General features: G+C 56.9%; 1 protein-coding gene across 1 annotated transcript in view; it reads right to left on the bottom strand.

Annotated features, from left to right (window-relative positions):
- Nucleotides 1–7,363: 7,363 nt before the first annotated feature.
- Nucleotides 7,364–25,984, bottom strand: part of HECTD3 (HECT domain E3 ubiquitin protein ligase 3) — a gene marked incomplete at its 5' end in the record, with an annotated part of 24,303 nt that continues 5,682 nt past the window's right edge. Inside the window, 20 exons of the mRNA XM_019528316.1 lie at nucleotides 7,364–7,602; nucleotides 7,807–7,878; nucleotides 8,023–8,104; nucleotides 8,430–8,504; nucleotides 9,306–9,435; nucleotides 9,770–9,976; nucleotides 10,332–10,421; nucleotides 10,838–10,957; nucleotides 11,296–11,399; nucleotides 11,598–11,662; nucleotides 12,042–12,094; nucleotides 12,814–12,996; nucleotides 13,942–14,023; nucleotides 14,528–14,693; nucleotides 15,443–15,525; nucleotides 16,597–16,710; nucleotides 17,392–17,507; nucleotides 17,877–18,012; nucleotides 18,425–18,517; nucleotides 24,034–24,194. Coding sequence (XP_019383861.1) covers nucleotides 7,518–7,602; nucleotides 7,807–7,878; nucleotides 8,023–8,104; nucleotides 8,430–8,504; nucleotides 9,306–9,435; nucleotides 9,770–9,976; nucleotides 10,332–10,421; nucleotides 10,838–10,957; nucleotides 11,296–11,399; nucleotides 11,598–11,662; nucleotides 12,042–12,094; nucleotides 12,814–12,996; nucleotides 13,942–14,023; nucleotides 14,528–14,693; nucleotides 15,443–15,525; nucleotides 16,597–16,710; nucleotides 17,392–17,507; nucleotides 17,877–18,012; nucleotides 18,425–18,517; nucleotides 24,034–24,194 — 2,217 coding nt within the window. The remainder of the gene's footprint in view (nucleotides 7,603–7,806; nucleotides 7,879–8,022; nucleotides 8,105–8,429; nucleotides 8,505–9,305; nucleotides 9,436–9,769; nucleotides 9,977–10,331; nucleotides 10,422–10,837; nucleotides 10,958–11,295; nucleotides 11,400–11,597; nucleotides 11,663–12,041; nucleotides 12,095–12,813; nucleotides 12,997–13,941; nucleotides 14,024–14,527; nucleotides 14,694–15,442; nucleotides 15,526–16,596; nucleotides 16,711–17,391; nucleotides 17,508–17,876; nucleotides 18,013–18,424; nucleotides 18,518–24,033; nucleotides 24,195–25,984) is intronic.

Raw genomic sequence — 25,984 nt, 5'->3', positions numbered from 1 at the left:
CCGCATCCCCCCGCCCGGCCCCGGCCCGGCCAACGCCGCAGCACAGCGGATCGCCCGGACGAGGAAGCACCGACTCCGACGACGAGCCCGGAGGGAGCGGGGGCTGCACCCCGGGGCCCGCCCACAGGACGTCCCGGCTCTGGCTGCGCTCGGCCGCCGGCCCTGACCCACCTGCCGGGACCGCCCGCGAATCCCGAGTCCAAACGCGGAGCGCGACGGGCCACCCGCCCGCGAAAGCGCGCAGGCGGGGACAGGATGGGGCCAACGCAGCGTGCTGCACCTGGGGAGACGGCGCCCGCAGCCCGCAGCCAGGCTGGGGCTCCCCTCCTCAGCGCGGAGGCGGAAAGGGATCTCGGAGTCAGCACTGATGAGCGTGAGTCACCAACACCGGACCGCGGCCAGACAGGCCTCGTCCTGCGGCCGCAGATGCATCTCGAGCCGCTGCAGGGAGGTGATCCTCCCCCTCTATGCGGCACTGGCCAGGCCGCAGCTGGAGACTGCGTCCAGGTCTGGGCGCCGCACTGCAGGAGGGACGTGGACAGCACGGAGAGGGGCCAGAGGAGGCCACCCGCAGGGTCAGGGGGCAGCAGCGCAGGCCCTGCGAGGAGAGGCTGCAGGACCCGAAGCTGTTCAGCCTCGGCAAGAGGAGGCTGAGGGGGGACCTGGTGGATGTCTGCAAACTCCTCAGGGGAGAGCAACAGCCCTTTTCTCCCCAGCACCCCCTGGGTGACGAGGAGCAATGGTAATAAGCTGATGGAGAACAGGTTTAGGTTAGAGATCAGGCGGCAATATTGCACAGTTCGGGTGGCCACAAGCTGGAACCAGCTTCCCAGGGGGGTGGTCCTCGCCCCTGCCTTGGGCAAATGCAAGAGGAGGTTGGATGATCCCCTGTGTGGGGTCTTGTGAACCCAGCATTCATTCCTGCCTGGGGCAGGGGAGCAGGCGAGATGATCTGATCAGGTCCCTCCTGACCCTGGCTACTACTATGAAACTATGACCCGTCTAATATTGATTGATTGGCTGATGAATCGATGGATGTTGAGTCAATTGATACTGAAAAGCCAGCAGCAGAGGCAGGGGCTGACCCAGGGGGCTGCCCTGGCTCACTTGCACCCTGCTTTGCTTCCTGCTCCACCCAAAGTTTTCAATCAATTGCTTGGCCCTGGCAGCTGCATTTCCAGCCAGGTGCTGAGGGAGACACTTGATCTGAGTCTCATTATCATCTCCAGGACCCCTTCTAAGCTCGTTAACACGTGTTCATGACCCTCTCTTCTTTTTCGTGGTCTCCATGTTCCACAAACCAAGCTCACCTGGTCCTGCCACACTGCTGCCCCTTCGCTGCTCCTGGTCGTGAAGCTCCTGTTCCACAGCAGACTGTTTTTAACTCACTGCAATGACACTTGATTTCCATCTTAAATGGAAGAATCCCGCCCTGGGCTCCTAGCCTCTTAGTAATGCTTCTAGCTTATTTCTAACTGGAGAAAAGCGCGTGGTGTTGTACGGGGTGACGCAGCTCGCCATCGGCACTCTCCTTCGCAAGATCCTAGGTCTGCCTGTGGGCAAAGATGTGCCGTTTTCATCCCCCCCGGGAGCAGACAGGCTTGGCTTTACAAAGCAAGCCCAAGTGCAAGGGCCCGAGCCTGCGGAGCAGCTGAAGGGCTCGGCTCCGAGGGGAATCAGCAGAGCATTTATTTTACCCCGCTTTCCCCCCCCCCAAGGCCCACGTCCAAGTTTCAGCACCGCCAGCACTGTCAGGGGAACCGGCCCTGGGGCTCGCTGCGTCCATCCTCAGCACAGGCGGGTCTCACGTGTGTTGTTCCTAGAGCTCGTGGCTGGGGAAGCGGGATTTTTCACACGCGGAGCAGTGGCCCATCTCTGTAGCTCCTGGGTGGCAAGGGGACCGGCTTTCCCTGCAGCCCACGCTCAACTCTGTACATCAGCAACGATGCAAAATAGTCCAGGAAGGGCAAAGTCGGCTCTAGCCATCCCCCTCCACGCCAGGATCCAGTCTGCCCCGGCACACTATGGTAACACGCCTGAGGGGCTCTGCAGTCCAGCCGTGCACCCAGAGCTGAATTCAGCCCCCGGCGTATGCAAGCCTGAATGTTACACCAAGACACTCCTCATCTTGGAGATCACACCCCAAAGGCGGGCGGTCTCCTAGATCCAAGCGCACCCCACGGCAGGACCGTGCACGCATCCCTCCGTCGGCAGGAGCTGCTCCCAGGAAAGGGGCGCTCGGGCTCCAGCTCCCCAAAGGGCCCGGGGTGCCACGGTGTGTGCCAGGCCAAGCCAACGGATCGACTTCCTGCGTTTGTGCTTCCTGCAAACGGGGTAAAACAAGCAAATCTTGCCTTCACCTTTAATAGCCTACCGTGTTTTCCAGGGAGAGAGAAAAGAGATGGATTTAACCACTTGTGAGATTTATATCCCACCCTGCTCAGCAGGCTCAGAGCAGCTTGGATTTACTGATCTGTTATTTAGACGCGGGAGGACCTGAAAGCGTCCCTTTAGGGAAGCCTGAATCCTGCAGGGAGATGGTCATTCATGAGATGTAAATGGTCCGCACAGGGCTCATAACCCCCTCGGGAGCGCTCCCGAAGAGTCTGCCAGCGGTGAGCTCGGCCCCGCTCAGCCGGGACACCAGGACTAAGCACTCCATGTGCACCTCATAGTTTCCCTGCCTGGACTGGAAAATGGGTCCAGTGCCCACCTGAGGCTTGCTGCCTGTTCAGACTGGATGTCTGGGAGGTGTAGCGCAGACTCTGCCCACCTGCCCATCCCTACATCTCGGTGCCGGCCTCTGAATTAGCCATTGTGACCCGGGAAAGAGTGCCCGGAGTTGCTATGCGTTGTACTCGACACACTGGAGACCCATCGTTCTCAAGACAATGGCCCAACACACAAGGGCAAACAAAAAAACCCAGTAAAATGTTGGGTAGCATTAAGGAGGGGGTTGAAAACAAAACAGAAAACATCATTAGGGCAATGAAAATGGTTGGGGAGCTGGGGGACATGACTGGTGAGAAGCTGAGGAAACCGGGTTTATTTGGTCGGGAGAAGAGAAGACCAAGGAGGACTGAATAGCGATTCCAGTCCACGTGGCACTACAGCTCGGGCAGCCCCTCATTGCACTCGCTGCTCACCAGGGATCCTCAGCTTTTAATATCGCACCTGCAAAAAATCACTGCACTTGAACCAAACTGCCCCAAACTCCCCCAGAACCCGCAGGCCCAGGGGCCTGGCCAGCTCAGCCGCCAAGCAGGCAGGGCTCGGGCGCCAGCTTCACAGGTGTCTCCGTTGCTCTCCCCCTGCCAGCTTCAGCAGCTCATGGGACAGCTGCAAACCGGCCCCTGGTACTTCACAGCTGTTCCCTGCCCTGCGGCTGCTCAGGACAAGGATGAGCAGCACAGACAAGTCACATCCCCTGTTGCAGGAGGGGAAGGGAACAGAACTGAGCTTGGGCTTTGGAAGGGTTGCGGTCAGCGCTGGGGCATTTGCACAACCATTACTTGGCTATGGTTAGCCCTGGGGTGTTTGCACCATTACAAAGCTACAGTGAGCCCTGGGGTATTTGCACAACCATTACTAGACTACAGTCAGCCCTGGGGTGTTTGCACCATTGCAAAGCTACAGTGAGCCCTGGGGTATTTGCACAACCATTACTAGACTACAGTCAGCCCTGGGGTGTTTGCACCATTGCAAAGCTACAGTGAGCCCTGGGGTATTTGCACAACCATTACTAGACTACAGTCAGCCCTGGGGTGTTTGCACCATTGCAAAGCTACAGTGAGCCCTGGGGTATTTGCACAACCATTACTAGACTACAGTCAGCCCTGGGGTGTTTGCACCATTGCAAAGCTACAGTGAGCCCTGGGGTATTTGCACAACCATTACTAGACTACAGTCAGCCCTGGGGTGTTTGCACCATTGCAAAGCTACAGTGAGCCCTGGGGTATTTGCACAACCATTACTAGACTACAGTCAGCCCTGGGGTGTTTGCACCATTGCAAAGCTACAGTGAGCCCTGGGGTATCTGCACAACCATTACAAAACTACAGTCAGCCCTGGGGTGTTTGCACCATTACAAAGCTACGGCAAGCGCTGGAGTGTTTGCACAGCCATTACAAGACTACAGTCAGCACTGGGGGTGTTTGCACAACCATTAGAAGGAAGCAGTAAAGCTGAGCACCGGAGGGGCTCTGCTATCGTTAGCACAGCCTCCAACCCCTGACAAACAACCAGGAGGAGAAAGTCCTTTAAGAATTCAGCACCACCTGTTGCAACCCCGAGTGGGGCTGAGCACCCACACCTGCGCTGAGGCTGGAGGTCTCGGGCTTGCAGCTATGGATGCGCTTCTGCCCCAGCCTCAGGGGCCCAAAGAGAATGCACTGTAAGGCCAGAGACCCCCCGGGAAGGAGAAGCCTGTCCCGTTCAAAGGGGAGAGAGTTTCCTAGGAGTTAGGGTCAGGAGGGACCTCATCAGATCATCTCGCCTGCCCCCCGGGGGGACCCCCCTGCTCACGTCTCGCCAGGCTGAGCACAGCCCGTCCACCACCACTCTCTGGGTGCGCCCCGTCAGCCAATTTTTACCCATCCAACTGTGTAGGCATCAATGCCACAGTCGCTTAGTTTATTGACGAGGATGGGGTGAGAGACAGTGTCGAAGGCCTTCCTAAGGTCCAGAAAGACCACGTCCATGGCGACACTGTCATCCAGGGATTTAGTCACCTGGTCATAAAAGGCAACCAGGTTGGTCAGGCAGGACCTGCCGCTGATGAACCTGTGCTGGTTGCCCCTGAGCATGATCCCCCTGCTGCCCCCACAGATGTGATCCTTGATGATCCTCTCCAAGATCTTCCTGCGCACCCAGGTAAGGCTTACAGACCTATAGTTACCTGGGTCCTCCTTCCTCACTTTCTTGAAAATGGGGACCACATTAGCTGGTTTCCAATCCCCCAGCCCCTGGCCAGATGACCACGAATGCTCTGCGATGACCCCTGCCAGCTCCCGCAGCACCCTTGGGTGAAGGGCATCTGGACCTGCAGATTTAAAAATGTCCAGCCCTTCCAGAAGATCCCCAACTACATCTGCCCTGACCCAAGGCCTGACAGAGCTATCCCCGAGATTGTCCCTACCTCTTGTAGGAGGGATGTCTCAGTCCCTGTTCAAGAAAACAGAGGCAAAGAAACTGTTAAAAACATCAGCTCTCTCATCTGGCGTAGCCACAAGATGACCGTTTGCATCTTGCAGGGGCCCTACGTTGCCTGGTGCCCTCTTCTTGCTCCCCATGTACTTGAAAAAGGACTTTTTGTTGTCCTTAATCCTGGACGCTAGCCTGAGTCCATCCCCGCCTTGGCCTTCCTAATAGCCCTCCTACCCTCCCGGGCGAGGAGGAGTACTCCTGCTTGGTGACCGCTCCTCCCTCCCGCTGGCTGTGCGCCCCCCGTCAGTCCTCAGGCCTTGCTGAATGCCCTTGCTGAGCCGAGGGGGTTCCTCTTACCCCCCTTGCTTCCCTCAGGGACTGTCACCCTTTGGGCCTGGGGGATCGTCCCCTTAAGGTACGACCATCCCTCGTGGACTCCTGTCTCCTCTACGCTCTGGGCCCTCGGCGCCTCCCCCACTAGTCTCCTGAGCTCGTTGAAGTTGGCCCTTCTGAAGTCTAGGGCTTTAGCCTTGGTGTGAGGATAGTGCCCCACGTGGGATAGTGAAATCCAGCAGGTGAGGATCGCTATTGCCCAGGCGGTCAAGGGCCTGCAGTCCCCTCACCAGGTCATCCCCCGTGGCCTGGACCAGGTCCAGCAAGGCGTGACCCCAGTGGGGCCGTGCACCTCCTGGATGAGGTGAAGGTCCTGTAATACAGCCAGGAGCCTCCGTGAGCAGTCAGACCTGGCCATCTGACCCCCCAGCAAATGTCTGGGGAGTTTAGGTCACCCATGACAATAACAATGCAAAGGATCTTGGAGGGTTTAATGAAGCAGTGCAGCTGTGGAGGGGGTAAGGGACCCTGCCCTGAGCTTAAAGCCCATTCCCCCACAAGGTGCTTCCAGGACCCTGGGCAAGAAGTCCAAGCAATAACAGCCCAGACTGAGAGCAGCTGCAGGCGGCATGTTCAAACCTGAGCCCAGGCAGCTGGGAGTAGGAGCCGTGCTGCACGAAGGCGTCTCAACCCAAAAGCAGAAACTTCAGCTTCGTCCGGGCAGGCACGCCAGGGCGCTGGGCCAGGAAATGACACTGGCAGGAGGAACAAGATGAACAGGGCCATAAAAGTTTTGGACAGAACGCCATTCCTCCCTCAAGGAGGAGGCATTTCATGTCCGCAGGATGAGACAAGCACCAACAAGCCCCGGGCTGCAGCTCAGCAGCTTCATAGTTTGGCATTAGCTCAAGAGCTGCACTGCTGCGGTAAAGGCAGACCCCAGCTCCTGTGACAGACACCCAGAAATGACCCAACCTGGCTCCCTTTGCCCTGCACTGCCCAGTACCCCCTCATGCTGACCCCCTGGAGCATCCTCTCGGCAGTGCTCACAGTGCTTTACATGGACACCTGGATTCACCTGCGACCTCCCTGCGAGAGCACAGGAAGCGCTGGACCCGCAGAGCCCAAGTCATGAATCCCGCATGCCCACCACGACCCTACAAGACAGCTGCTTGTGCCTTTCTATACACCACGTTGCAGCCCTCAACTAGAGCTGCACGCTCCTCTCCATGCCCCCATGGCTCAGGCATCGCAGACCCCGTGCAGAGGGTGTGCTTCCCATCTTGGCACGAGCACAAAGGTGAAATCAGCTTCCAGTTGGGTGTGAAAGTGCAACAGCTATTCCAGATTTGCTCTGTGCTGACACGTCTCAGCTGGGGAACGCAGGGCTCAAGTGGCACCTGGTGGCCACTGCCATTCACTAGAGCCCTGCAAGGGCAGCCTGACTTCCAAAATCTGCACGTGGAGAGTGAAAGGGGTTAAAACCTGGCAGGAGCAAATCAAAATATGACCTTACATTCGCTACTTTAGGATCTCCTGCAGCCTGTCACTTCCTGTCCGAAACAGCATGAAAGCTTGCAGAAAAAGATTTTTTTCTTTTTTTACAATTTCTCAGTTGTTCTAATAAACGAGCTCTAGAGTTTTGCATTTCTAAACAGCATGCAGCTTTGTGGGCAACTCTTACACAGCTTCATCCCAGAGATGGCCGAATTTCAGAGGTGGGGACAGCAACTGGAGTGGGGAAGGGGGAATCTGAACAGCGCTGGGGGTCTCCGCTAGTAACAACCCTTCCGGGTGCTTGGGAGTTTCCAACACCCGGTTACATGGTCCGAGCGAGGGCAAGATGTCTTCCTTTGCTGTCAACCCAAAGACCCAAACAGCAGGATTTTGTCTGGTTCGCATTAGAACCAGGCCTGCACACTACACGTTTATTATATTTATATGTCTATGTATGTACACATTCAAGGGGGGCGGGAGTGCTCTTTGCACCAAGCCGTTGAGTGGGAAAACCCTCACAGCCAAGAACGACAGTAACAACATCACTCTTCCCATGGGCTCATGTCGGTGTCAATGGCCACGCAGTTGTAGGCTGCGTAACGCAGCTTCTCCTCGCAGATCTTGGCACTGCAAGAGATGAAGGGATAGCGTCACAGCAGATTTCACTGCTCCCTACAGCGGGGAAGCATCAGGTGGCACCGTAAGGGGAGCAGGTGCAATTTCCTACAAGCAGCAGAGGTGGAAACAGCCTCCAAGTCTCCCAGAGGCCAGCAAGAGAAAGGCACCTCCCTTGAGATCAGAGCCATCAAGCAGAGGGGCAGCATGACTTACGTAGCGTAATTTGGCAGGAAGAGGGTACTGGAGCAGGTGGAGGACTCCGGCAGCGCATCAGTTGACTCAGAGCTTGGGGGAAGAGAGGACAGGCTGGTCAGACCCAACAGGCTGCTCCAAACCCAGGGACGCGCTTCACAGAGGTGGGAGATCGAGGCCAAAACCGATTCCCAGTGGGGTGGAGGGACCTGTCCCCACACCCCAGGCCTCACTCACCCCAGCTTGTCCGGGTAGATGTAAATCCGAGCTGGGAGGCGGCTCCTGCCAGTAACAAACCTGAGGAAGCGGCTGCGATCCTCTGCGGGGAGAGAACTGGAGTGTCAGCTGCTTCCCAAATCCACCCTCTGGGGATAGCAAGGAGCTGATGCCCGAGCCCAGCTCCTTGCTTTCAACTGCACAGATCAGTCAGGCCTCCATGAGCCCCGCCATGTGCAGATTCAGGATCACACCCTCTGCAGACAGGGCAGCCGGGTTGCAAAGCTGGTGGTCGATCCCCATGGCCAAGGGACGGCTCTCCCAAGCTGGGCATCCCGATTCCCCTGAGGCAGAGAGGATTCCCAGCACAGCTACAGCTGGGTTCCCAGCGTGATCACAGCAAGGTGGAGACGGCACAGGACACTCACCATTGGTGAAGTTGTTGAGTGCTTCCCAGAAGTACTGGATCCTGGTGTCCGACGGCTCAAAATCCTCAAACCGGGCTGAAGGGAGAGAAAGAACTCGGTAGGAAGAGATCCCCCCTCGTATGTCATTATATTTAATGAGCACTCAGGGAGCGCATGACCGATGAGGAGAGGTTGAGGGAACTGGGCTGATTTAGCCTGGAGAAGAGAAGACCGAGGGGGATTGAATAGCAGCCTTCACCTCCCTGCAGGGGGGCTGCAAAGAGGATGGAGCTGGACTGGTCTCAGTGGGGGCACATGACAGGACAAGGAGCAATGGGCTCAAGCTGCAGCAAGAGAAGGTGAGGTTGGATATTGGGGAAAAACTCTCACAAGGAGGGTAGTAAAGCACTGGAGCAGGCTACCCAGAGAGGTGGCGAAGTCTCCATCCTTGGAGGTTTTTAAGACGCAACTGGATCAAGCCGTGTCTGGGATGATGTAGCTGGGGCTGGTCCTGCTTGGAGCAGGGGGTTGGACTGGATGCGACTCCTGAGCTCCCTTCCAGCCCTCATTTCTATGATCTTGGCTGGATCCTGGTTGGGGAAGGAGACGCACCCTAAATGCACCCAACAGCATTTAGATCAGGGGTGCTGGGATCACCCCCCCCTCGCACCTCACAAAGGTGAGCGGATCTGAGGTGCCCTCTCTCAACCCAAGCACAGAGACCGCAGCTCCTCACCAGTCCACGGCAGAGCTGGGACACGCGCTTTACCAAAGGCACATAGTGCCAGGGTCTCTCGCTCCTGCAGCAGCTGCAGGAGGGTCCCCCACAGACCCCAGCACGAAGCCTGTGGGGTCTGAGGCTCAGAAAGACAGGGCCACGCCGACCTACAGACTTACTGAGCTTCCTCAGGGCATCCACCGTGACCTCAGGGTCCCCGCAGACCTTTTTCTCCAGCTCCTGCCAGGTCAGGAGGTCAAGAACAGCCTGGGGCACCACCTTCAGCAACCCGGCCTGCATGGCTGCAATCTGGAGGGGAGATGGAGCAGGCCAGGTGGTCAGGAAGAGAAGGATGAGGCACCCCGTAGACATGCCCAGATGGGGTTTGAGTCCAGGCCAGCAGCTCAGGGGCAGGCAGCCCCACTTCCCACTAGTGAGATGGTGCCACAAGTGCTTCTACAAGAGGCCCAGCCCAGGCAGTACAGAGGTGAAGACTATGTCCACAAAGAGATGGGGGTGCCCGGTCCTCAGGCTGGCCCAAACCCCATCTTTCAGGGCTTGGCCAGATAAGGGATAGGAAGAGACATCCCTAGACCACCTGGTCCTACCTGACAAGCTGAGGCCCCCCCGAAGATGGCATTACCTGCTCCTTGCTCTCCTCCAGCCGGGCTTTCCGCACCAGACGGATGAATTCCTTGCGGTCCTCATACTTCACCACCGTGTTGCTGCCGTTGGGGATCAGCTCCACCACGCGCTGGTCGCTGAGGACTGTGGTGTAGGTCAGCTCGTTCCCAAACTTGAACTCGAAGGTGTCTTTGTCCATCATCTCCATCACTTCCAGGAGCTTCACCTGACCAGAGAGCTCTCAGACTTCACCACAGTAAAATGCAAGCCCCACCAACCCTTAAGATGATCTGGATTAGACCCAGGAAGATCAATGCACAGCCCATCTGCCTGCCAGAGGGGACGGCTACTGGGTTTTGAAGGGGCTGCACAGACCCAGCTGGAATATTGCAGGCTGGGACTTGCATTGCTACGGGCTGCACCCGTGTTAGCTGGAGGTGGAAATATAGACCTCGGCCTTTGTCTGTGTAGCATCAGCACAGGGAAGCCAAGCACATGCACCCCACTGCCTGCACCATGATCAATCCGGCTGCGAGGCCGGACTGCCCCTCGCTCTCCAACTGCCCTTCACCCCTACTCACCAGCACCGAATCCAGGGCAGGGAAGTCCTTGCCCCAGCTGATCTCCTCCCCCGTTAGCTGTTTCCATACGAAGCCCGGCAAAGCCAGGACCTGCAGAGAGGAGAACACACGTTGCCAGAACGGCAGGAGGAGACACGACCCTGGGGCACGGTGCTGATTTGCTAGCTCTGCATGTGCCCCTCCAAAAAACTGAGCTCAACATCAGTGAGTTGCAGGAAGACAGCACTAATGTCGATGGCTCAGGGTAGGACATCGCTTGGCAGACCGATTTGGATAATCCAGGAAGGGGCCATGGACCAGCCAGTTGGAAACTGGTAGGGAATGAGCCCTGATTCATCCAGGGCTATGCCACCGATGCGCAGGATATAAGACCCAAAACCTTCCCAGGCCCCTGCCCCACTGTCCTGGGGAATCCTGCCGAGCTTCCCCTGCAGCGAGCCCCCGAGCAAGGCTGGAGGCGACCGTCGCAGTTGTCGGGGGGGTGTCTCTCTCCTGCCAGGACTCACCAAAAACTCCTTGCCCCTCAGAGCAGCTCCCATGATCTGGCCGATCCACTCGTACTTGGCGAAGTCCTTGCAGGAGGGGTTTGGGACGTACATGTCCCTGGCTTCCCCGGTGCCGTTACCCTGCGACACAAAGACCCTGTCAGGGCCAGACTCACTGTTACAGCCCAGGGGAGGTGGGGACGGCCCCGTTGGCCTGGGCTCTTGGGATGACGTGGAACAGGGAGTGTTTGTCCCTCTCCAGCATCCTCCTCTGCCTGCCCCAACAACAGGAACCTGCACCCAGTGATCCCTTGGGGTACCCAAAACTCCCCCCAGGGCTTCTGTCCTGCCCACAACACTCCTCCCCATCTGAAAGATGAATAAGCCCCTCTTCCCCCTGCCCTCTTCTGCCCCAGGAGCGAGGCTGCCCCAGTTATGGCGACAGGCCCCACGACGCCCTGTGAACAGCCCAGCAGCACCTGGTTGGACGTGCGGACGAAGAAGGGCAGCGGCACGGGGCTGTCTGCCGAGCTGGGGCACAGCTCCTCCGACATGTCTGCCAGGCTGTCCCGAAACCCGCCGCCTGCAATGAGACAGACCCTGCATCAGGGCCACCCCCTCCCCAGGTGCCTGGGCAGACATGGAGCGCCAGCCAGACTCTGTCACAGGTCTCAAACCAGGGGGAAGGATAGCTGCCCAGCCCCAGAGCCACCATGGCAGGTGCGGGGGACAGCCCTGGCTCCGCCCTCGGCTGCGGGGCAGGAGCAAGGAGGTCTCTTACCTTGATCGATGATGCCCTCGGCAATGAATTTGCACTCCCACCACTGGTCGTAGCGCAGCGGCCACCTGCGGGAAGAGGGGACCGCCTGAGCTGCTGGCTCCGGATGCTCAGATCCAAACAGCAGCAGTCCGTGGCGGCGAGACCAGTGGAAAATGCCCCTCACGGCACACTCTCTCCATCAGATGGCCTTTATCCAGAAACGATGGCTCCGTCTCCCTGGCCCATCAGCTCCTGGGTCTCTCCACAGCAGGAGCTGGTGGCATGGGCCTGCTTACCGGGCATACAGCTCACGTGTGTCCCCCCTTTACATCCTTGCACCTCACTCCTCCCTGCACAGCAGGGTTTCACCCTTGGCCTCCCTATTTTTGGGGCGCAGGGTGCTACACATGGGCGGGAACCCCACAGAGCAGCGAGCGTGGTGCCGTATGCACCAACGGGGCGTACCTGTAATCCAGCGCCTTCTCGAATTTGTCAGAAGGTTTGAGGCCCTCGTACACCTACGACGAGCAGAAAGGCAGAGGACTTGGACATCTCCATGGGCCTCCTGCCGGCCCAAATGCAGGAGCAGGGCAGCGCTCCCAGCCCACTGCGGCACCGTGAGGCAAAGCGACGTGCCCAGGGGCACACGGGGAACTGCTAGTTCACGGCCCACCGCGGCAGAGCCAGGAAAGCACGGGGACGGGCCCCAGAGACACCGTCCCCCCCAGAGCACAGGGCAACAGAAGCACCCGCAGTGCTCCCTGCCCCTTATTTTACCCTCTGCTCCCCACCCTCCTTATAGCCCCCACCACTTCCCTCTCCCTACTTTGTCCCTCCACCCCCCGTCTCCCTCCTCCTGCCTCTTGGCTTCACACCTAGTGCATGCAGGCTCCTCACCGCTCCTTTCATCTGTCCCTCACTCCTCAGATCTGGTGACCAGTGTCTCCCTGTCCTAGTCTGCTATTCCCTGCCTAGGTTATCCTTTTTGACCCCCACACCCTACTCAGGACACATGGAGACCAAGACAGCTCTGCACAGAGCTCACACGCTGGCTAACACACCTCACAGCGGCACCCGAGAGTCTAACCTGGGAGTATTCGGGTGGCTGCTGAGCGGACAGGGCCAGCGCTGCAGAGACGTGGGCTTTTCACTGGAAAGCACCTGCCTTGCAGGCCACAGTGACCTCGGCTCGCAGCCCCTGCAATAAGAGCGGAGCCAACCAGCCAGCCCGCGATACCTGTGTGAAGACGGCGTTCTTGCAGCTGGGGTCCAGGGCGGGGTTGTCCCGGTGCTCCATGGCCAGGCGCCGGTTGATGTAGAGCCGCGGCATGAAGTTAGGTTTGCTGGTCTCTGAGTCCTTCAGGCACTGGGTGATGAGAGCCGTGCGCCGCTTGGACAGCAACAGGAACTGCTTGATGTGCTGTCGAGGGCCAGGCGGGGACGAGGTTAGGGAGACTGGAGCCCTGCCCCTCCCAGCGAAGCCCCACTCTGTCCAGTTGCCCAGCAGGATGCCGTCTGTCCCCACAAAAGACCCTCCCGAAACGACTGCAGCACACTGGACACCAGCCGTCCACCAGCACGAAGACACTTTCCCTCTGGTTTCAGGGAGACTCCCCAGAAACTCCTCCCTCCAAACAGCCCCCGAAAGCAGGTTTCATTCCCCAGAGCTTCAGGGTCTCGTATTCCCAGGACGATTCAGGCTCAAGCTAGGTCCAGGAACTGGGAACCTCATCCTCAAGGCGTTCTGCACTTACGCTGAGGCAGAGATGTACCTCAAAAGGCCAAGACATACCAGGTAGAGGTATACCTCAATGGGGTAAGAAAAGAAATGAGTGCAAGTGCCCAAAATATATGCGCACTCCAAGTTGGGGAGCAAACAGCACAAAAGTCTTTGAGCATGGCTGAGATTTAGAAAGTTTTGATTTAAAAAAAAAAAAAAAAAAATTGGTGTGTTCCACTGCCAAGACCCTCACCCTAAATCACAAGACAGAGCAAGCCAAAAACATACAACCACGCTGCCTGCACAGCTGAAGAAAAGCGGAAAGATGCTCTGGGCAGTTTGCTAACTGAAGATGTGGGAGATCAAGGGCGTGAAGTCCGAGCAGTTTCTACATTGCAAGCCAGCTGGGTTCCAACACGGGGGGCATAAGAAATAGTTTGAGCTCGTTTTCCAGTCGAGGGCTGCAGCCAGTGCCACCGACCACTCCTCCCAGGGCGAAAGCGGGATGGTCAACTTCCTTTCTAGTCTTTAAAGTCTTAACTGCACTTAGTCAGGTTGTCCCTCCAGCCCTTTTAAAAGGGCAATAAAACATTCAGTGCCAGCGTCCCAGGCCGGAGCTGCAGACACTAAAAGGACTCCACTCACCTTGAGCTTGCTGAAGGTGCCGACGGTGTGGTCCCAGGCTGGGACCAGGTGATGCAGGACACTGTCCAGGAGCTTGATGAACCTAAAACCCAAGAGTGACCAGCTGGGAACACTGGACAAGGCATGGCACCTGCAGAGACCTGCACTAGCTGGGGATCCCCTGGGCTGGGGGCCGTGAAGTGATGGGGCTGCCACCTCCACAGCCTTGTAGTGGGGAGATTCAGCCTGAGCACTGCGTGACCTTGTGAGTTTGCCTGGGCTGCACTACACACGCAGCCTGACCCTAATGCCGCATCGTGGGACAAGCAGCTGCCTTGGACGCAGCATTTTCTTCACAAGCCATAAAAACAGAGGTCTTGAGTATGCAATGGTGAAAGATCTGCCAGGCTTTAAATCAAGCAGAGGGGAATGAGTCCCACGCCCAGCTCACAGTCCAATCTGCCCCCCTCAAAGCCCTGCTGTGTCACACCAGCTGCTGCACGTGTCCAGGGGCTGAGTGGGTGCTGTGAGCACCCCAGGGACCAGCACTGCACATGAAGAGAAACTCCCCCCTGCCCTGTGCCCCCAGCTGGGGTCTGCATGCTACCTCTGAATGACCACAGCTCGCCGGTACAGCACGTCGGGGTCAGTCCCTTCCAGGCGGGGGTACCGCACCAGGTTGGCCAGCTGGAACATGTCGGCGCTGAGCCCCAGATCCCGCTGCCGGGAGGACTTGATCTTGATGCCCCGGAGGCGAACATCAATGCCATCATCTGCCAAGAAGGAGCAAGAAGGGTCCAGCTGACAGCCAGTGTGGGAGGGACAGTGACATGCAACACCGGGGCAGCCCAGCCACGACCATCACAGGTACAAGCCCCCGGAGGACCTGTCTAATCAACCCGCTCTAATCCCACTCAGGCCAGTGCGGCCCTGTACAAAGCACTGTAGTCTGCTGACTCCCAAGCAAAGGAGCTCACACTTGGCTCCTGAAGGCTATCCCCACCCCCCATCTAAGAGACACAGGGTAGGGGATAAGTGCAGACCCAGAAACAGAACAAGGCTGAGATCCAGCCTCATCGCTGCAGGGTGCGGAGCCTCTCGAACCGCAGCTCTGCAGCCATGAAGCATCTTTGTTCAGACAAAAGTAGAGGCAGAATGAGCGAGTTTGGTGGGGCCAGGGAAACAGGGCAGGGCTCTTCCAGCTCTGGTCCCAGTAGCCCCTCATGGCTGTCCAGTGGCCCGGGGGAGGAAGCTGGGCTAGCAGGAAGGCAGCCGCATCACGAGAACCGCCAGCGAGAAGTACGGAGCGAGCCCTAATGCCGCAGCGTGGGACAAGGAGCTGCCTTGGAAGCAGCATCTTCTCCACAACCAAATGGAGGTCCTGAGCATGCAATGCTCCCTGCACAGCGCAAATGCCAGGCATCTGCAGCCTCCTGCGGGAGACGCGGGGCACCTAGCAAGGCAGCGGGGGGTCTGCGGGCTGATCTCACTGCCATCCCCAGGGCACGGAAAGCAGGTCCACCTCTGCACTCCACGATCCGGATCTCAATGACAGGCAGGTGAGTCGTCATGTCCTCCAGCACGCACACGTCCCCGATGTAGCTCCTGCAAAGACAGCCCAGACGGCAATTCATAGTTTCTAAGGTCAGAAGGGACCTGAGCACATCTAGTCCAACCCCCTGCCATAGCAGGGAAGAGTCCTGGGGTCAAACGACCCCAGCAAGGTGTTCATCTAACCTCCTCTTAAAAACCCCCAGGGTAGGAGCCTGCACCACCTCTCTTGGAAGTTGGTTCCAGATCCTAGCCGCCCTGACCATGAAGTCGCGCCTTCTGATGTCTAGTCTGAATCTCCCCTCTGCCAGCTTGTGACCGTTATTCCTGGTCACTCTTGGCAGTGCTCGGGAGAACAGGGACTCCCCCAATGCCTGCCAATCCCCCGACTAGTTTATAACAGGCCACAAGTTCCCCCTCAGCCTTCTCTTTTGGAGGCTGAACAGGTTCAGGTCCCGTCGCCTCTCCTCATGGGGCCTGCCCTGCTGCCCCCTGATCATGCAAGCGGCCTCCTCTGGACCCTCTCCATGCTGTCCACATCCCTCCTGAAGTGCGGTGCCCAGAACTGGACGCAGTACTCCAGCTGCGGCCTGGCCAGTGCCGCATAAAGGGGGAGGATCACCTCCCTGGACCTGCTCAAGATGCATCTGTGCATGCATAACAAGGTACGGTTGGCCTTCCTAACTGTCTCCCCACACTGCCGGCCCATGTTCATCTTGGAGTCAATGATGACTTCTTGCAGAGGTTCATCTTGCAGAGGTGCTGGCTAAGAGGAAGGGAAATTTCTGACCAGGAAGGGGAGGGAGCTGGGGGTTAGAGCCTCTGGCTTCAGTCCCCACCCCACGGCTTGCTGCACAGCCCCAGCTGAGCCATCAGCTTCTCCAGGCTGCAGCTCCACAGGGTCCAGGAATGAGACTGGCAACTACAGGGGTGCAAAGGGCTCTGAGGTCCTTGCACGGAGGATCCCGTGGGAGAGAAGAGTGTGCTGTATTCACCCCTCCCCAGCACGTCAGGGCTCCACGCATGTGCTAATGGGCCAGCTCGCAGCAGACACAACCCCGACCCTGCCCATGCTGTCGTTCGAGCTGCGAGCAGCCCCCGTAGCCTAGTGCCCGGCCCACTCACTCATCAATGCCCACGTCGCTCAGCTTCTTCAGGTTGTCCCCCTCGCCACCGTACACAGCGATCCTCTTGGGCATGAAGTTCTCGTCTGTCGTATCCACCGTCAGCAGAAGCTTCCTGGAGAGGAGACCACGAAACAGCTCAGGTGCAAGGCAAAGAGGATGATAGCACACCCCTCCGACTCTGCTCACGTGTCCAGGATGTCACCGGCCTCGTCCGCACCCGAGGCCTGGCACACCCAGGGGCCCGGAGGGGGACAATCTGGGCATGCAGAGCTGGGCCGAGGGTGTCATGAATGGGATGTGCCCAAGTCCTTGAGAGAGTATTCTGGGGAGGGACAGGCTGAGGGGACCCTACAGGCCTTCCCCACAGCTTGGGACCCCTCAACAGTTTGGATGTAGGAAGGACAAAGCTCCCTGGGGATCCATGGACACCCAAGGCAGCTGCTGCAGCTCTGTGCCAGTGTGGGAATGAGCTGGGTCCTGGGCAGTTTCGTGGGACTGGCAGGGATGCAGACTGGTAGCTGGCAGAGCCAGGCCAGAGACTGCAACATGGCGCAGGCTGGTGGCAATGGCAAAGGCCCAAAGGACCCTACCTGGAGCCTCATCACCCACCTCTGCAGCAGCCCAGCATGCAGGGACACAGCAAGCCGGAGACTGGCTCCCCCCGACCCATCCTGACTCCAGGGGCAAACTTGCTGACAATGTGCCTGCGATCACTGCGCCAACCTTGCCCCGCAAACAAAGCTGCCCCCACCCGGGGCCCAGCGCTGGAGGGCAGCGAGGCAGGAGGTCTCACTTGACAATGGTGCCTTTCTTCATGTTGAGTCGCACCCAGTGCTGGCCCTGGGACCCGTCGCTCTCCCAGTAGGTGTCTGCGTGGCTGTCGGTCAGACATGACACATTGAAGTCTTCCTGGAGGGGGATGAGAGGAGCCAGGGTCAGGGAGAGGGACCTGCGCCCGTGCCCTCAAACCAGCTGGTCTGCATTTGCTGTTGCATTTGCTGCAACAGTCTATGCCACATTTGCTGCTCCTAGACCTGCGTAAGTGTGGCAGCTGGACCCCGCGGGGCCCTGAGCTCTCTCCTCTGGTGACTTCTCCCCCCCGTAGGGACCGTGGGACACCGCTTCCGGAGCTGAGCAGCACAGCAAGGGGAGAAAGAGACTGGGCAAGGCCCAACGAGCTGTGGGCCATGTGCCAATGGTCAGAGCATTGTTTGCCCCCACTGCATCGCTACACCAGAGCCGCTCCCCAGCCCCTGGCAAACCAGCCCCGCTGCCTACCGTGTACGAGGAGACGTCAATGCTGTCCACATACTGCTTGACACTGCCCAGGTTCTCGTCCTCTTTCCCAATGTGGTCGTACAAGAAATGCACCAAGTCCTCATCGCACTCATAGCTCCACGTCGGGGGCACAAACCTGCCAGCGCGTGAAGGGTCAGACCCTGGGGGGGGAGGGGCTCAGCTGCGCTCTACTCCTACCAGCACGTGCAGGGTTAATGGGACAGGAGCCGCAGGGCTGCCTGGGCCACCCCGGATCACTGCCCACATTGCCCGGGCCACGCTGGACCTCCCATCAATGCTGGGACGGCGGCAGGATGGACGCTTTTCCTGAGCTGTCAGCAGTGCCCTGATCCAGGCATCGTGCTCCCACCTCCCTGGTGGCAGCACCACCCCCAAAATCCTGGGTCCCGGCTCAGGGGCCCTTTACTGTGAACAACCTGCTTTGGCCTCCTGCTGTCAGGCAAATGTGCATGTTCCAAGAGGAGACAGAAAATGCTCCCCGCTCCCCCTTTACACAACAGAGCGTGCACAACAGGACACGCCGGTACCGGAGCTTCTCCACGGCAGCGTCGTCCTGCTCCAGGCTTCTGGGCCTCGCTCCGAGCCGCAGGGAATACGTCAGATCCACCACCTGCTCCCACCTGGAACGACCCGCGGAGGGATTAGGGGACTGCACTGGGGGGAAGCTCGCCCAGCAGCCTGGGGGTGGGGGTGGCACAGGAGACCCATACTGCAGCCTCCAGCATGCTACAGACTCCCTGCAAGGTCTTGGGCGAGTCCCTTCATCTCTCAGAGCCTCCCCTTGCTCACTCCCCAGGGAGGAAACTGCTCCTGAACCCAAGAGCAATGGGGCAGATGATTATCCTGACAACACCGAGAGCCTGGCCGTGCAAGGAGGGGGCATGATCACACAGCGCTTGACTATGGGAGGAACAAGACAAGAGGACCAGCCCCCCACAGCAGAAAGGCCGGGTCAGTGCTTAGCCAAGGCCAATTCTGCGCCCGGTGAGATCAGGCAAGGAAACACCACTTCTCCCATCTCTGCAGCGGTAGCTGACTATGCCAAACCCCGCTTTGATGGAAAGCTGGGCTCAAGCCAGAATCACTAGTGAAATGATGCTGTTAGCCTGCAGCGGAGCACTACCCCCCTACACACGCTACAGAGCCGCTAGGGTTAGGATTAGGGTTAGGGCTGACCCATGCTCAGGGGCAGAGTCCTTCCCCACCAAGCTGGTCTCGTCAGCAGGGATCCTCCTACCACGATCCCTGCGGTCCCAGTGGGATGTGGACCAGCTGCACAAAGGATGGGCAGCTCAAAGGAAGTGTTACAAGGCAGCAAAAGAGACTCCTCTCTGGGGCCGTGCTGCCCGCACCCAGCCCACTCTGCCTGGGACTGGCTGTCTGGACATGTGGGCTGATCACTGCCATCACACAATCACAATGGGACCCAATGTGCGTGCTCCAGCTGTTGGGATACACACAGGTAATGCTCAGTGACCGACGAACAGTGATCACCAGGGATCCTGGTTTTGTCTGATTTTAAAAAATCCCCAATTTTCTGGTTAAAAAAGTAACCCTAAATCTACATTTTTTCATGATTAAAATGATATGCCACTAACACGCACATGCAAACAGACCACACATCTATATCTATCCCTATATATATATCTATCCATCCCTATATATCTATATATATCTATATCTATCCTTGGCCTCTATACATATATATATCATCACCTGTATCCTTGGCAAGACCTTTGAGAAAATTGTTAAGGATCACATTTGTGGGGCACCAGTGGGTAAAATAATGCTATGGGGCAACCAGCATGGGATCATAGCAGACAGATCCTGCCCGACTAACCTGGTTTCATTTTATGACCAAGTCACAAAATGCTTGCCTGAAGGAAGAGAGGTAGATGTTATTTACTTAGATTTTAAACAGGCCTTTGACACCGCAGCACACTAATAAACTAAGCGGTTGCAATGTAGATTATTACACAGTCCGGTGGGTGGAAAATTGGCTTATGGGATGCACCCAGAGAGCGGTGGTGGACGGGTCCGTCTCTACCTGGAGAAATGTGGGCAGCGGAGTCCCCCGAGGCTCTGTCCTGGGGCTGGTGCTGTTCAATATCTTCATTAGTGACTTGCACGAGGGAGTAGAAAGCACCCTGTCCAAGTTTGCTGACGACACAAAACTATGGGGGCAGGTACATAAACTAGACAGCAGGGAGCAAATCCAGGCGGATTTGGACAGGCTGGGGCGTTGGGCAGAACAGAATAGGATGCAGTTTAACAAGGACAAGTGCAAGTGCTGCACCTGGGGAGGAAGAGTCATCATCACTCCGACAGCCAGGGAGGGACCAGTCTAAGGAGCACAACAGCGGAGAGGGATCTCGGAGTCGACTCCAAAATGAACACGAGTCACCAGTGCGATGAAGCAATAAGTAAAGCTAACCGCCCCCTTTCTTGCATAAGCAGGTGCATCATGAGCAGGTCCTGGGCGGTGATCCTCCCCCTCTATGCGGCACTGGTCAGGCCACAGCTGGAGTACTGCGTCCAGTTCTGGGCACCGCACTTCAGGAGGGATGTGGACAGCATGGAGAGGGGCCAGAGGAGGCCACTCGCGTGGTTAAAGGCTTACAGAAAAAACCCTATGTGGACCGACTGAGAGACCTGAATCTCTTCAGCCTCTGCAAGAGAAAGCTGAGGGATGATCTCGTGGCCGCCTACAAGCTCATCGGGGCACAGCAGGACATAGGGGATACAGTGTTTACCAGGGCGCCCATTGGGGGAACTAGAAACAACGGCCACAAACTGAGGGAGAGCAAATTCAGACTGGACATAAGGAAAAAAATTCTTTATGGTGAGGGTTGCCAAAATCTGGAAGGGGCTTCAAGGGAGGTGGGGCCGTCCCCTTCCTTGGAGGTCTTCAAGAGGAGACTGGACAAGCACCTGGCTGGAGTCATTTGACCCCAGCGCTCTTCCCTGCCCAGGACAGGGGGTCGGACTTGATGATCTAATAGGTCCTTTCCGACCCTAAAATCTATGAAATCTATTAAATGAAATACACACACGTCTACACGTTATTTACATGCACACACACATATAGTGGTGTTTCATTTTGATCGTGGATTTTGGGTTACCTTTTTTTAAACCTGAAAATTGGGGATTTTTTTTTAAATCAGAGAAAACCAGGATCCCTAGTGATTACACCCCCAGGTTAAGGCTCCTGTCTCCGAGTTCTCCAAGACAAGGGCTAACGGACCAACGTGCAGAATTAGGCTAGGCAGACAAGGTGCTTTGGGTAAATCGGATATCTTTTATTGCACCAATTCAAATAGTTGGAAACATTCTTCTTGTCAAGCTTTTGGGTATAAATAAGGGTAAAAAAGGGTATTTATACCTCAAAGAAGGTAACAAATAAAGAAGGGTATTTATACCCAAAAGCTTGCCAAGAAGAATTTTTCCAACTATTTGAGTTGGTGTAATAAAAGATATCAGATTTACCCAAAGAGCATTGTCTGCCCATGTCCTTGGACCAACACGGCTACAACCTCTACCCTGTAACACAGAATTGGGCCAGGGCACTGATTCTCACCCAGAGCCCGTGGCACCAGCACTGCAGGGTGCCTCGAGATCATTTCGAGGGTGCAACGCGGTGCCAGGAAACGCTAGCACTGGTAGGTGTTCAAACTGGATTCACCAGACAAACCCAGAGATCTCAAGCAGGAATTCATAGAGTTAAACCATTCTGAGCTCCCGGCTCTTCCTGAGGTCTTTGCAACAGAAAAAAGGCTCTATATTATTTTCCCGCAGTGAAAAAATGAATAAAAACAAAGCCGGCATTGTCCAAGCAGCGTCTGGGGCCAAACAAGGGGGGTCTCTGGTCTAAAAAGGCTGAGACCCCATGGGCTAGTAAGTCAGGCGCGTGTGTTTATGAGCTTGGACCAGTTCATGGTCCTCAAGGGGAGATCAGATCCCTCAAAACAGGCCGTTCCCAGGCTGTTAAATCTTCCTCAGATTGGCACCTTCTGAGAACAGCAGAGGAATGAGTTTGAAGAGGGTTGGCAGGTCCCAGGACAGACACCTCGCAAACGCTCCCCACTTTCTCCCTAGGGCAGTGCTTCACAAGGATAATGGGGGTGCCACCAGATCCTTTGGGGGTGCCCCGAGGTGTGAGGAGGTAAGCGCAGTCTCAATGCTGTGGCAGGTCATTTACCTTTCTAGTGGGGGGTGGGGGGGTCTGAACAGAACAACCTCGTTCGTGACTTCAGTATCTGAGGCCCCCGTACACGTTACATGTATTGCGCAATTCACGGGCAAATCGCGCAACACCTCGAGCCCGGCTGCAAGGGCAAAGTCATTGTCACGCAATCAACTGGTGAACTGTGCAATCAGTTCAGACCAGTAACACATGCAATGTCGTTACCACACCACAAAAACAATTCTCCAGCTATAAAAAGAGCAATCCACTATAAAGATAGCGCCTGAAAATAGCTAACGACTAAGGTTTTTTATAAACCCCCACAATATTTGGCTAAAAACAAAGTAACCTTAATTCCACATTTCCAGCCTTTAACAACTATGAAACACCACTATACAGTTTCATAGTTTCTAGGGTCAGAAGGGACCTGAGCAGATCATCAAGTCCGACCCCCTGCCATGGCAGGAAAGAGTACTGGGGTCAAACGACCCCAGCAAGGTGTTCATCCAACCTCCTCTTAAAAACCCCCAGGGTAGGAGCCTGCACCACTTCTCTTGGAAGTTGGTCCCAGATCCTAGCCGCCCTGACCGTGAAGTCGCACCTACTGATGTCTAACCTGAATCTCCCCTCTGCCAGCTTGTGACGGTTATTCCTGGTCACTCCTGGTCGTGCTCGGGGGAACAGGGACTCCCCCAGTGCCTGCTGGTCCCCCCTGACTAGTTTGTAACAGGCCACCAGGTCCCCCCTCAGCCTTCTCTTGTGGAGGCTGAACAGGTTCAGGTCCCGCCGCCTCTCCCCGTAGGGTCTGCCCTGCTGCCCGACCATGCGAGTGGCCTCCTCTGGACCCTCTCCATACTGTCCACTTCCCTCCTGAAGTGCGGTGCCCAGAACTGGACGCAGTACTCCAACTGTGGCCTGACCAGTGCCGCATAGAGGGGGAGGATCACCTCCCTGGACCTGCTCAAGATGCATCTGTGGATGCAGGACAAGGTGCGATTGGCTTTCCTGACTGCCTCCCCACACTGCCGGCCCATGTTCATCTTGGCATCAATGATGACTCCAAGATCCTTTTCTGCCTCTGCCCTGACGAGAAGGGAGTTCCCCAGCCTGTAGGTATGGTGCCGGTTGTTCCTCCCCAGGTGCAGCACCTTGCACTTGTTGGTGCTGAATCCCATCCTGTTCTCAACCACCCACCCCTGTAACCTGTCTAGGTCCGATTGCAGCCAATTCCTCCCTTCTAGTGTGCCCACATCCCCCCACATCTTAGTGCCATCAGCAAATTTGAACAGGGTGCTTTGCACCCCCTCATCCAAGTCACTGGTGAAGCTATTGAACAGTGTGGGCCCGAGGACCGAGCCCTGGGGGACCCCACTGCCCACATCCCTCCGGGTCGAACATGACCCGTTCACCACCACTCTCTGGGTGCGGCCCTCCAGCCCGTTGGCGACACATCTGACTGTGTGGGTGTCGACACCACAGCCCCCAGTTTCTTAATGAGAACGGGGTGAGAGACAGTGTCAAAAGCCTTCCGGAAGTCCAGGAAGACGATGTCCACTGCTACCCCTGCGTCTAAGGATTTGGTGATCTGATCATAAAAAGCCACCAGGTTGGTCTGACAGGACCTGCCACTGATGAACCCGTGTTGGTTGCCCCTAAGCCTGATCTCCCCCCCCGGCCCCTCGTGGACATGCGCCAGGATAACTCTCTCAAAAAGCTTACCCAGGATCAAGGTAAGACTCACTGATATACATATCGATATTATAGTTTTTTAAACTGAGAATTGGGGGTGTGGTTTTTTTAATATATATTTTTCTATATATTAGTGGTGTTTCATTTTTATCATGGAAAAATGTGGATTTGGGGTTACTTTTTTTAACAGAAAATTGGGGATTTTTTTTAATCAGAAAAAACCAGGATCCCTGGTCATGTCTCTGTAGCCAGCCTCCTCCCTACCTGATCACAGGCTTGTAGTCCACCCCGAAGAGCTGCTGCTGCCTCTGGATCCTGTCGGAGGACTCAACCGGGACCAGGCGGTCCCCTCCTTCCGCGTGCTTGCACACCAGGACCCAGCCCTCCTCCAGCTCGCAGCCAGTCTTGTACTCCTCCAGCTGCTCCTGCAGAAGAAAGCATGCGCTAGCAGTCCCCGGGACCGCCCCGAGGGGCAGAAGCAGCCAGGCCGGCGGGGTGCAGGGCCGTGCACGGCCCAGGGGAAGCCCGCTGGTGACATCAGGCCCATGAAGCGCCCTGTCTTCAGGAGCTATTGAGCAGCCAGTCCCCTCCGCTGCACCACGCAGGACAGAGACAACCCCCCACCCTGGGACTCCTGCATCCAGTCCAGACCCCCGGGGCGGATCCCGTGAAACAACCACTGGGCATCTCTGTGAGATGGGGCAGCCCGAGAGCTACTCCCCAGTCCTATGCCCACCTCCTGGATAACACTGCGCCTTACCCCTAACTTCGCCTTTGTCCCTGCCCTGGGCCGGGCTCCACGTCTGTCCCCTCGAGCCTCCAGCTACCAGGGACCGTCTCCCACGGGGCCATCAGTGGCTTCCAGGCTCCCCTGCACCTCGGCCCCACGCTCAGCCCATCCATGCCCCAGCAGTCGGGCTCTCGGTGAGCCTCCTGGGCACATCCCCTCCTGCAGACCCGAGGGGCCCCTCTCCCCATTGGGGAGCTGCCGGATTGGCCGTGGGCCCTGCTCCAAGCCTACGGGGACCTCCCAGGAGTCTGGGCTCTGCTGGTTGCCCCTGCCCCAATTTCCTGCAACGCGCGTCAGGAGGTTAAGCCTCCTTCGGAGGCGCTGGGTGCTGGCTACAGCCAAGGCCAGGGACTGCGACCGGGCTGTGCCAATGCTCCTGCTGGGACCAAAGCCAGCGGATCCTGGCGGAGCGCCTTGCCCCTCTGCTCAGGGTCAGCCCAACACCGTATCCAGGGTCAGGGGGGAATTTGACCCCATGGTCAGACTGGCATGGACGGGGGTAGGGGGCTGCTTGGGGGCTCCTGAGCATCTACTGATGTTTCCTAGGAGCAGGATGTTGGCTGCTGCGGTTCCCCTGCTTTCCCTGTGCCAGGTTCAGGTGCTAGGTCTGTGGTGTCGGGGCTGATGGTAGCTGTATGTCGAGTTTAGAGGAGAGATGTGACTGGGCTGGTTTGCACGGGGCTGATCCTGCCTCGGGCAGAGGTTGGACTAGATGTGACCTCCGCAGGCCCCTTCCAGCCCCACAGCTCTGGGATCCTCCATGACACGTATACAGACACAGCGGCTCGTGCAGCCCCTGCCAAGATCGATACAGATCTATACACAAGTAGAGACAGAGACATAGCTAGGTACACGGATGGATCTTGACCTGGATCTCTATATATAGATATACAGAGACAGATGCATATAGATCTTGCAGAGAGAGATCTGGAGCCAGATCTGGATCTCTAGATATGTAGGGACAGATGCAGAGATGGGGCTCGATCTCAGCTGGGATCAGAGTGTGGTGTTACAACACCGAGGTTACAAGTTTGATCCCCAGTTGGACTAGGTCTCTCAAGGTCCCTTCCAGCCTTACAATGATTTCTATGAGACATAGAGATAGATCCATAGATAGATCTTAATCTGGATCTTGATATAGTCTTACATGACTGGTGAGGAGAGGCAGAGGGAATTGGGCTGATAGAGTCTGGAGAAGAGAAGACCGAAGGGTCTTGTGGGGGAGGAGAGGGACACCTCTGGAATGGCAGGGTGATGAAGGGAAGTGGTGAGTCATGTATTGCTTTGCTTCCCCATTTGGTGCTAAGCTACTGCTTGTTTTTTTTGTTTTGTTTTTAATGTCTCCAGGATGAATATCTTTCTCTTGTGGCCCGTCTCATCATCCATTTTCGAGATATTCGTAAGTATGCCTTGCATGTCTTTGTT

Source organism: Gavialis gangeticus, unplaced genomic scaffold (genome assembly GCF_001723915.1).
Source record: "Gavialis gangeticus isolate Ggan-Ray unplaced genomic scaffold, GavGan_comp1, whole genome shotgun sequence".
Lineage (NCBI taxonomy): Eukaryota > Metazoa > Chordata > Crocodylia > Gavialidae > Gavialis > Gavialis gangeticus.
Note: the sequence above shows the minus strand (reverse complement) of the source record. Positions and strands in the feature narration are given on the sequence as shown.